The sequence below is a fragment of the Mustela nivalis genome (assembly GCF_964662115.1).
Source record: "Mustela nivalis genome assembly, contig: HAP1_SCAFFOLD_712, whole genome shotgun sequence".
NCBI classification, from domain to species: domain Eukaryota; kingdom Metazoa; phylum Chordata; class Mammalia; order Carnivora; family Mustelidae; genus Mustela; species Mustela nivalis.
The window spans coordinates 333,806-345,756 of NW_028135951.1; the positions used below are offsets into that span (position 1 = coordinate 333,806).

An 11,951-nucleotide genomic window follows, 5' to 3' on the forward strand; every position below is an offset into this window, starting at 1 on the left:
ACCTGCCAGTTTCTTGACACCATCTGAGAGCAGGGAAGGCAAGCTTGAGAGGTGAAAGGTGGTGAAGGAGGGACTGGAGAAGCAGAAAATTATATGGGAAAGAAGGAGGTATACCTGCAAATTGAGGGTGAATTTGAGATCAGTTCGACCATAACAGGCTGTTCCACATGGGCCAGGCTGAGTAGTTAAGATCTGTATTTGATCCTGGAATCATCTGTGTTTTTGGAAGGTCCATAATACTTATTAAAAACATGTAAATCTTCATTTCTAGAGCAAACAAGATATTAGGTTTCAAATAATTGATTTGCACGTGAACTTTCTAAGTGTTAGTGAGTTTATAGGTTCAACTAAGAAAGTAAGTCTGGAAGTCATGTGATGTCTTACCGTGTCTGTTTTTAATCCTTTAGCCCTGGCCAGAGTGAATGGACAGCCCCGTCTACCGAAGAACTCTGCGAAGTGATGTGAGCTATGATGAATACATACATAAATAAGTATCTCTACACACACAAATACACACACACAAACACATACACACACACAACGTACACTGAGATTTGGGATGTTTGCTCTCAGGCTCACACATAGGAATACAGAGATCCTGTGATACTCTTTGTAATGTCTTCTCTTGGTAAGGCACTATATGTAATATTCTTTGTCTTTTGAAGGAAGGTGGAAAAGGATGAACAGGCTCTAGAGAGAGTCATTTCGATTCCTGGTTTTGTTCATATTTGTCCACCCTTGACAATTGTGGATGAGAGTCTACTACAGTGGGCAAGGGAGGAGGAAAATTTATTTGGAGGAAGGAAGAGTCAGCAGAGAGGATGCAGCTAATGGATCCTGGATCTGTCCATCACCCTCCAGAGCTCAGCCCCCATGTGAGGCTGGTGCTCTAAACTTACCAACAAACTGGAAGGAACCTCTGCCTGGGGTCTTTAGCCACTGACCCTGCCTGAGGGGTAGGAAAGGCAACCAGGAAGCATGAAGAGTAAGCAGGCGATGAAGGGAATTGAGGGTCATGATACAAGTTGGAGTCAAAGAGATCTGTACCTCTCAACTGCAGCTGAATTTGAAATAAATTCTACCAGAAAAGGCTGTTACACACTGGGATTAGGGTGACAGTATAGAACCCCTTACAGATTGATACATTGTTTATCTGTAGGCCTAACATAGTCCTTAGCCTCTTAAATATAGCCTCATTTCTAATAAAAAGTAACCTACCAGGTTAAATTAGATGATATATGCATGAATTTTTAGAGATTGACCAGTTCATACGTAGAGAGCAGTTGCAGCTATTTAAATGGGGGGAAAAAGTCAGTCTAGCATGACATGTGGTGTCTGACTATGTGCCTCTTTATTGCTTTAGCACTTCCGTGACTGAAATGAAACTGGACATGGATGAGGAAATCACCAGCAAATTGTGAGCTATAAGTGAATAAAGATAAATATATATTTATATGGACATATATGCACATATGTACTTATATACTTGTATCAACACAGACTCACAAAGACACATACACAAGCAATAGGAATTCATCAAAATCCTAGAGGACAAGAGAGGCAGCAACCTTTTTGACCTTGGCCACAGCAACTTCTTGCTAGACACATCCCCAAAAGCCAGGGAAACATAGGAGAAAATCAACTGTTGGGGCTTCACCAAGATAAAAGTCTTTTGTACAACAGAGGAAACCATCAACAAAGCTAAATGGCAACCTACAGAAAGGGAGAAGATACTTGCAAATACCTTATCAGATAAAGGGCTAGTATCCAAAATCTATGAAGAACTTAAACTTAACACCCCCAAACCCAAAACATGTTGTCAAGAAATGGGCAGAAGGTGTGAACAGACATTTCTCCAGAGAAGACATACGGATGGCCAATAGACACATGGAAAAAGTGCTGCACATCACTCAACCTCAGAGAAATGCAAATCAAAACCACAAGGAGAGACCATTTCATACCAGTGTCAAGGGCTACAATTTAACAACTCAGGGAACAATATATGTTGGTGAGGTGGTAGAGAAGGGGAACCCTCGAATGCTGTTGGTGGAATAATGCAAACCGGTCAGCCCCTCTGGAAAAGAGTAGGGAGGTTCCTCAGAAAGTTACAAAGCATAGAGCTACCCTATAACCCAGCAATTGCACTAGTAGATATTCATTCAAAGAATACAAACATAGTGATTTGAAGGGATACAGGCACCCTAATGTTCCTAGCAGCAATGTGTCCACAATAGCCATACTATGGAAAGACCCGAGACGTCTATGAACAGATGAATGAGTAAAGAAGATGTGGGGTATGTATACTCAACCATCAAAAGGAATGAAATCCTGCCATTTGCAATGACGTGGATGGAACTTACGGGATATTTTACCCAGTGAAATAAGTCAGTCAGAGAAGGACAAATACCATCCGGTTTCACTCATGTGGAATTGAAGAAACAAAACAGATGAGCATGGGGGAAGGGAAGGAAAAGAGGAAGACAGTGAGACAAACCATAGGAGACTCTCAACTAGGGGAACAAACTGGGTTGCTGAAGGGGGAGGTTTCTGGGGGATAGGGCAACTGGGTGATGGGCATTAAGAAAGGCACTCAAGGTAATGAGGACTGGAAGAATCACTGAATTCTTCCTCTGTATCTAAAAATACAGTATATGTTAAATAAATAGAATGTAAATTAAAAAAGAAATAGATGAAGTTTCTTAATATATTCTTTTTTCCCCCATTTCATCTTGTTTCTTTTCAGTGTTCCAAGATTCATTGTTTATGCACCACACCCAGTGTTCCTTACAATACATGCCCTCCTAATACCCACCTCCTGGCTCACCTAGCCCCCGACCCTGCTCCCCTGTAAAACCATCAGTTTGTTTCTCAAAGTCTACAGACTCTCATGGTTATTCTTAAAAATATCTGCAACAGGTTTACACACTTCACAGCACTCACCCAAGCACATACCCTCCCCAATGTCCATAATCCCACCCCCTTCTCCCAAACCCCCTCCCCCCAGCAACCCTCAGTTTGTTTTGTGAGATTAAGAGTCACTTTTGGTTTGTCTCCCTCCCAATCCCACCTTGTTTCATTGATTCTTCTCCTACCCACTTAAGCCCCCATGTTGCATCACCACTTCCTCATATCAGGGAGATCATATGATAGTTGTCTTTCTCTGCTTGACTTATTTCGCTAAGCATGATACACTCTAGTTCCATCCATGTTGTTGCAAATGGCAAGATTTCATTTCTTTTGATGGCTGCCTAGTATTCCATTGTTTATATATACCACATCTTCTTGATTCATTCATCTGTTGATGGACATCTAGGTTCTTTCCATATTTTGGCTATTGTGGACATTGCTGCTATAATCATTCGGGTGCACGTGCCCCTTTGGATCACTACGTTTGTATCTTTAGGGTAAATACCCAGTAGTGCAATTGCTGGGTCATAGGGCAGTTCTATTTTCAACATTTTGAGGAACCTCCATGCTGTTTTCCAGAGTGGCTGCACCAGCTTGCATTCCCACCAACAGTGTAGGAGGCTTCCCCTTTCTCCGCATCCTCTCCAGCATCTATCATTTCTTGACTTGTTCATTTTAGCCATTCTGACTGGTGTGAGGTGATCTCTCATTGTGGTTTTTATTTGTATATCCCTGATGCCAAGTGATATGGAGCACTTTGTCATGTGTCTGTTGGCCCTCTGGATGTCTTCTTTGCAGAAATGTCTGTTCATGTCCTCTGCCCATTTCTTGATTGGATTATTTGTTCTTTGGGTGTTGAGTTTGCTAAGTTCTTTATAGATTTTGGACACTGGTCCTTTATCTTATATATCATTTGCAAATATTTTGTCCCATTCTGTCAGTTGTCTTTTGATTTTGTTAACTGTTTCCTTTGCTGTGCAAAAGCTTTTGATCTTGATGAAATCCCAATAGTTCACTTTTGCCCTTACTTCCCTTGCCTTTGGCAATGTTCCTAGGAAGATGTTGCTGTGGCTGAGGTCAAAGAGGTTGTTGCCTGTGTTCTCCTCAAGGATTTTGATGGATTTCTTTCACACGTTGAAGTCCTTCATCCATTTTGAGTCTATTTTCATGTGTGGTGTAAGGAAATGGTCCAATTTCATTTTTCTGCATGTGGCTGTCCAATTTTCCCAGCACCATTTATTGAAGAGGCTGTCTTTTTTCTATTGGACATTCTTTCCTGCTTTGTCGAAGATTAGTTGACTGTAGAGTTGAGGGTCTATTTCTGGGCTCTCTATTCTGTTCCATTGATCTATGCTGTCTTGATGATGACAGCTTTGTAATAGAGCTTGAAGTCCGGAATTGTGATGCCACCAACGTTGGCTTTCTTTTTCAATATCCCTTTGACTATTCGAGGTCTTTTCTGGGTCCATATAAATTTTAGAATTATTTGCTCCATTTCTTTGAAAAAGATGGATGGTACTTTGATAGGAATTGCATTAAATGTGTAGATTGCTTTAGGTAGCATAGACATTTTCACAATATTTATTCTTCCAATCAAGGAGCATGGAACATTTTTCCATTTCTCTGTGTCTTCCCCAATTACTTTCATGAGTACTTTATAGTTTTCTGAGTTTAGATTCTGTGCCTCTTTGGTTAGATTTATTCCTAGGTATCTTATGGTTTTGGGTGCAATTGTAAATGGGATTGACTCCTTAATTTCTCTTTCTTCTGTCTTGTTTTGGTGTAGAGAAATGCAACTGATTTCTGTGCATTGATTTTATATCCTGACACTTTACTGAATTCCTGTACAAGTTCTAGCAGTTTTGGAGTGGAGTCTTTTGGGTTTTCCACATATAGTTTCATATAATCTGCGAAGAGTGATAATTTGACTTCTTCTTTGCCGATTTGGATGCCTTTAATTTCCTTTTGTTGTCTGATGGCTGAGGCTAGGACCTCTAGTACTATGTTGAATAGCAGTGGTGATAATGCACATCCCTGCCGTGTTCCTGACCTTAGCAGAAAAGCTTTCAGTTTTTCTCCATTGAGAATGATATTTGCAGTGTGTTTTTCATAGATGGCTTTGATGATATTGAGGTATGTGCCCTCTATCCCTACACCTTGAAGAGTTTTGATCAGGATGGGTTGCTGTACTTTGCCAAATGCTTTTTCAGCATCTATTGAGAGTGTCATATGGTTCTTCTTCTTTCTTTTATTGATGTGTTGTATCACATTGACTGATTTGCGGATGTTGAACCAAACTTGCAGCCCTGGAACAAATCCCACTTGGTCGTGGTGAATAATCCTTTTAATGTACTTTTGAATCCTATTGGCTAGTATTTTGGTGAGAATTTTTGCATCTGTGTTCATCAAGGATATTGGTCTATAACTCTCTTTTTTGATGGGATCCTTGTCTGGTTTGGGGTTCAAGGTGATGCTGGCCTCATAAAATGAGTTTGGAAGTTTTCCTTCCATTTCTATTTTTTGGAACAGTTTCAGGAGAATAGGAATTAGTTCTTCTTTAAATGTTTGGTAGAATTCCCCCCACGAAGCCATCTGGCCCTGGACATCACAGATATATTCAGAACATTTCATCCCAAAGCAACAGAATACACATTCTTCTCTAGTGCACATGGGACATTCTGCAGAATAGATCACATCCTCGGTCCTAAATCAGGACTCAACCGGTACCAAAACATTGGGATCATTCCCTGCATATTTTCAGACCACAATGCTCTAAAGCTAGAACTCAACCACAAAAGGAAGTTTGGAAAGAACCCAAATACATGGTGAAAACAGCATCCTTCTAAAGAATGAATGGGTCAACCGGGAAATTAAAGAAGAATTTTTAAAAATCATGGAAACAAATGATAATGAAAATACAACAGTTCAAAATCTGTGTGACACAAAAAAGGCAGTCCTTAGAGGAAAATATATAGTGGTACAAGCCTTTCTCAAGAAACAAGAAAAGTCTCAGGTACAAAACCTAACCCTACACCTAAAGGAGCTGGAGAAAGAACAAGAAAGAAACCCTAAGCACAGCAGGAGAAGAGAAATCATAAAGATCAGTGCAGAAATCAATAAAATAGAAACCAAAAAAACAATAGAACAAATCATCGAAACTAGGAGCTGGTTCTTTGAAAGAATTAATAAAATTGATAAACCCCTGGCCCGACTTATCAAAAAGAAAAGAGAAAGGACCCAAATAAATAAAATCATGCATGAAAGAGGAGAGATCACAACTAACACCAAAGAAATACAAACTATTAAAAGAACATACTATGAGCAACTCTACGCCAACAAATTTGACAATCTGGAAGAAATGGATGCATTTCTAGAAACATATAAACTACCACAACTGAACAAGGAAGAAATAGAAAGCCTGAACAGACCCATAACCAGTAAGGAGATTGAAACAGTCATTAAAAATCTCATGGTTATTCTTAAGAACATCTGCAACAATACAGTGTGTTTGACTTTTTTTGAATCTTTTCAATGTAGCACCAAGAGGCAACTGTTTATTCTTTTTGGCTCCAGTTGCATTAAAGAAGAACAGGTCCTCGGAGGATCCTTCTTCCCCCTGGTGACTACCAATCAAAACCATTCAGAGATTTCCAGAATGCCTGTGTATGAGACTTACTTGATTGGGTGAAGAAGGGACAGAATGCTATTAAAGACAGGAGAAGGTAGCAGTAGGCAGGGGGCAGAGGAGCCCTCACAGAAAGAAAGGAGCTAATGAAACCTGAATCCTTCACCCTCCAGAGCTTTGCCACCATGTGAAGCTACTGTCCCAAAGCCACAGTCACGTGGAGGGAGCCCCTGTTCCAGACCTGCCAGTTTCTTGACACCATCTGAGAGCAGGGAAGGCAAGCTTGAGAGGTGAAAGGTGGTGAAGGAGGGACTGGAGAAGCAGGAAATTAGATGGGAAAGAAGGAGGTATACCTGCAAATTGAGGGTGAATTTGAGATCAGTTCCACCATAATAGGCTGTTCCACACTGGCCAGACTCAGTAGTTAAGATCTGTACTTGATCCTGGAGTCATCTGTGTTTTTGCTAGGTCCATAATACTTATTACAAACACATAAGTCTTCATTTCTAGGGCAAACGAGATATTAGATTTCAAATAATTGAATTTTTCGTGAACTTTCTAAGTGTCAGTGAGTTTATAAGTTCAACTAAGTAAGTCTGGAAGTCATGTGATGTCTTACCGAGTCTGTTTTTAATCCTTTAGCCCTGGCCAGAGTGAACAGACAGCCCCATCTACAGAAGGACTCTCCAAAGTGATGTGAGCTATGATGAATACATACATAAATAAGTATCTCTACACACACAAATATACACACCCACACTGAGATTTGGGATGTTTGGTGTCAGGCTCACACATAGGAATACAGAGTTCCTGTGATACTCTTTGTAACGTCTTCTCATGGAAAGGCACTATATGTAATATTCTTTGTCTTTTGAAGGTAGGTGGAAAAAGGATAAACAGGCTCTAGAGAGAGTATTTTGATTCCTGGGTTTGTTCATATTTGTCCACCCTTGACGATTGTGGATAAGAGTCTACTAGAGTAGGAAAGGGAGGAGGAAAATTTACTTGGAGGAATGAGGAGTCAGCAGAAAGGATGCAGCTAATGGATCCTGGATTTGTCCCTCACCCTCCAGAGCGTGGCCCCCCATGTGAGGCTGGTGCTCTAAACCTACCACCAAACTGGAAGGAACCTCTGCCTCCGGTCTTTAGCCACTGACCCTGCCTGAGGGGTAAGAAAGGCAACCAGGAAGCATGAAGAGTAAGCAGGCAATGAAGGGAATTTAGGGTCATGAAACGAGTTGGGGTCAAAGAGATCTGTACCTTTCAACTGCAGCTGAATTTGAAATAAATTCTACCAGAAAAGGCTGTTACACACTGGGATTAGGGTGACAGTATAGAACTTCTTACAGATTGATACATTGTTTATCTGTAGGCCCAAATAGTCCTTAGCCTCTAAAATATAGCTTCATTTCTAATAAAAAGTGACCTACCAGGTTAAATTAGATGATATATGCATGAATTTTTAAAGATTGACCAGTTCATACTTAGAGAGCAGTTGCAGCTATTTAAATGTGGGAAAAAGTCCATCTAGCCTGACATGTGGTGTCTGACTATGTGCCTCTTTATTTCTTTAGCACTTCCGTGACTGAATTGAAACAGGACATGGATGAGGAAATCACCAGCAAATTGTGAGCTATAAGTGAATAAAGATAAATATATATTTATATGGACATATATGCACATATGTACTTATATACTTGTATCAACACAGACTCACAAAGTCACATATACAAGCAATAGGAATTCATCAAAATCCTAGAGGACAAGAGAGGCAGCAACCTCTTTGACTTTGGCCACAGCAACTTCTTGCTAGACACATCCCAAAGGCAGGGAAACAAAGGCAAAAAAGAACTGTTGGGGCTTCACCAAGATAAAAGGCTTTTGTACAACAAAGGAAACCATCAAAAAAGCTAAAGGGCGACCTACAGAATGGGAGAAGATACTTGCAAATACTTTATCAGATAAAGGTCTAGTTCCCAAAATCTATGAAGAACTTACCAAACTTATCACCCCAAAACCCAAAACATGATGTCAAGAAATGCGCAGAAGCCATGAACAGACATTTCTCCAGAGAAGACATACGGATGGCCAGTAGACACATGGAAAAAATGCTGAACATCACTCAGCCTCAGAGAAATGCAAATCAAAACCACAAGGGCAGACCATTTCATACCAGTGTCAAGGGCTACAATTTAACAACTCAGGGAACAACAGATGTTGGTGAGGTGGTAGAGTAGGGGAACCCTCGAATGTTGTTGGTGGAATAATGCAAACCGGTCAGCCCCTCTAGAAAAGAGTAGGGAGGTTCCTCAGAAAGTTAAAAAGCATAGAGCTACCCTATAACCCAGCAATTGCACTAGTAGATATACATTCAAGGAATACAAACATAGTGATATGAAGGGATACATGCACCCTTATGTTCCTAGCAGCAATGTGTCCACAATAGCCAAACTATGGAAACACCCGAGACGTCTATGAACAGATGAATGAGTAAAGAAGATGTAGCGTATATATACTCAACCATCAAAAAGAATGAAATTCTGCCATTTGCCATGACGTGGATGGAACTTAACAGATATTTTACCCAGTGAAATAAGTCAGTCAGAGAAGGACAAATACCATCTGATTTCACTCATGTGGAATTGAAGAAACAAAACAGATGAGCATGGGGGAAGGGAAGGAAAAGAGGAAAACAGTGAGACAAACCATAGGAGACTCTCAACTATAGGGAACAAACTGGTTAGCTGAAGGGGAGGTCGGTGGGGGATGGGGTAACTGGGTGATGGGCATTAAGAAAGGCACTCAAAGTCATGAGGACTGGGTGTTGTATGCAACTGATGAATCACTGAATTCTTCCTCTGAAACTAAAAATACAGTATATGTTAATTAAATTGAATGTAAATAAAAAAAAGAAATAGATGAAGTTTTCTAATATATTCTTTTTTTCCCCATTTCATCTTGTTTCTTTTCAGTGTTCCAAGATTCATTGTTTATGCACCACACCCAGTGTTCCTTGCATTACGTGCTCTCCTAATACCCAGCACCAGTCTCACCTAGCCCCCCATCCCGCTCCCCTCCAAAACCCTCAGTTTGTTTCTCAGAGTCTACAGTCTCTCATGGTTATTCTTAAGAACATCTGCAGAAATACAGTGTCTTTGACTCTTTCTGAATCTTTTCAATGTAGCACCAATGAATACTACATTCAATGTAGTATCCTTTTTGGCTCCGGTTGCGTTAAAGAAGAACAGGTCCTAGGAGGATCCTTCTTCTGCCTGGTGACTACCAAGCAAAACCTTTCAGAGATTTCCAGAATGCCTGTGTATGTGACTTAGTTGATTGGGTGAAGAAGGGACAGATTGCTATTAAAGACAGGAGGAGGTAGCAGTAGGCAGGGGGCAGAGGAGCCCTCGCAGAAAGAAAGGAGCTAATGAAACCTGGATCCTTCACCCTCCAGAGCTTTGCCACCATGTGAAGCCACTGTCCCAAAGCCACAGTCACGTGGAGGGAGCCCCTGTTCCTGACCTGCCAGTTTCTTGACACCATCTGAGGGCAGGGAAAGAAAGCTAGGGAGGTGAAAGGAGGGCCTGGAGAAGCAGGAAATTAGATGGGAAATAATGTATACCTGCAAATTGAGGGTGAATTTGAGATCAGTTCCACCATAATAGGCTGTTCCACACTGGCTAGACTCAGTAGCTAAGATCTGTACTTGATCCTTGTGTCATCTGTATTTTATGGACCTAGCAGGTCCATAATACTTATTACAAACATGTAAATCTTCATTTCTAGGGCAATGAGATATTAGGTTTCAAATAATTGATTTTCACGTGAACTTTCTAAGTGTCAGTAGTTTATAAGTTCAACTAAGAAAGTATGTCTAGAAGTCATGTGATGTCTTACCGTGTCTGTTTTTAATTCTTTAGTCCTGGCCAGAGTGAATGGACAGCCCCGTCTACCGAAGGACTCTCTGAAGTGATGTGAACTATTTTGAATACATACATAAATATGTATCTCTACACACAGAAATACACACACACGCATCTGCACACGCACACAGACACACACAAACACACTGAGATTTGGGATGTTTGGTCTCAGGCTCACACATAGGAATACAGAGATCCTGTGATACTCTTTGTAACATCTTCTTATGGTAAGCCACTATACATAATATTCCTTTTATTTTGAAGGGATCTGTAAAAAAGGATGAACAGGTCATACAATCATTTACTTTCTTCTAGGCTTCACCCTTAATACTAACAGCGAAACTGATAGGAAACTAAAATTGACTGTTTCTCTTGCTGTACTGGAGTGGGTTAGGGAAGAAAAATTTCTTTTTGGGAAGGAGGGTAATATTAAAGTATAAGCAGTAAATGGTTTGAGTTGGCAGAATGAAGAGAATTCTTTAGCAGAAAAGATTTGAATTAATAGACCAGATCTGTTTGTGTTTGCCAGCATGTGCAACTGGTTCCCCAAGACTGGACCTATCATTACATTGGATAGAATCATTGACTAAGATACCATCTGAAGGTTAGGAAAGACATTCATAGTTCCTAAAGAGCACAGATGGACTAGAGGGCCTTCAGGTATTTAGGTTCATCAATAGAAATGTATATTTACACTGAGGTAAATGAATAAGTCCCACCATGAGAGGATGTTGTACACTAGGTCAGATCCAGTAGTATAGAACTATATTTAAACTCTTAGCCATTAGTTTTTTTTTCTTGACAAGGATGATGTATTCATTATGAACATATAAAGTCTCATTTCTGGGGGAAATGACATATCAAGTTTCATATAACTCATTGATGTGTAAATTTGTAAAGAGTCAATTATTTTGCAAGTTAGAGAGTAATGTTAAAATTTGAACCAAAATATTTAATTTAGAAAATCATGTAGTCTGACTGTGTCCCTTTTTCATCCATTAGTACTACTACCATGAGTGAATTTACATCGGGAACTTCTGATGGAATCTCCAAGGAAATGTGAGATATGAACAAAACTATCCACATGTAAATACAAGTATGGGGCAGATTGAGATTTGGGAGATTGATTTGCAGGAGGATCCATGAACTTTAGAGTCTTGGACACCATTTGTAACTTTCTATCCAGTTTGAGTGGAATTTAATAAAAGAGGAACAGGCCAAAAGAGGGATGCATCTTATTCCTTGTCTTTTTCTCCCCCTCAGTTAGTGGCCACCAAACCTCCTAGGAAACTATCCTAATGCTCCATGTGTAAGGCTCTACTATAATGGAACAAGAGAGCAGAAAAAGCTATTTTGGAGCAGGGAGAAGGTTCAGGAGTAAAGAAATGTACACAAACTTGATTCATTAAGGTTTTTCCCACAGGACTAGGATTCTAATTATAAGCATAGAAAGCCTTATTTGTAGGGAGATATTAAATGCCAAGTTTCAAATGACC

At 40.1% G+C, this 11,951-nt stretch overlaps 1 protein-coding gene across 1 annotated transcript in view; it reads left to right on the forward strand.

Annotated features, from left to right (window-relative positions):
- The window catches only part of LOC309857440 (uncharacterized protein), a 34,815-nt gene extending 23,277 nt beyond the window's left edge, over nucleotides 1-11,538 (forward strand). Inside the window, exons 6-11 of the mRNA XM_082750144.1 lie at nucleotides 408-461; nucleotides 1,364-1,417; nucleotides 7,175-7,228; nucleotides 8,107-8,160; nucleotides 10,453-10,506; nucleotides 11,458-11,538. Of these exons, the coding sequence (XP_082606270.1) occupies nucleotides 408-461; nucleotides 1,364-1,417; nucleotides 7,175-7,228; nucleotides 8,107-8,160; nucleotides 10,453-10,506; nucleotides 11,458-11,518 (331 nt within the window). The 3' untranslated portion in view covers nucleotides 11,519-11,538. The remainder of the gene's footprint in view (nucleotides 1-407; nucleotides 462-1,363; nucleotides 1,418-7,174; nucleotides 7,229-8,106; nucleotides 8,161-10,452; nucleotides 10,507-11,457) is intronic.
- Nucleotides 11,539-11,951: the final 413 nt, after the last annotated feature.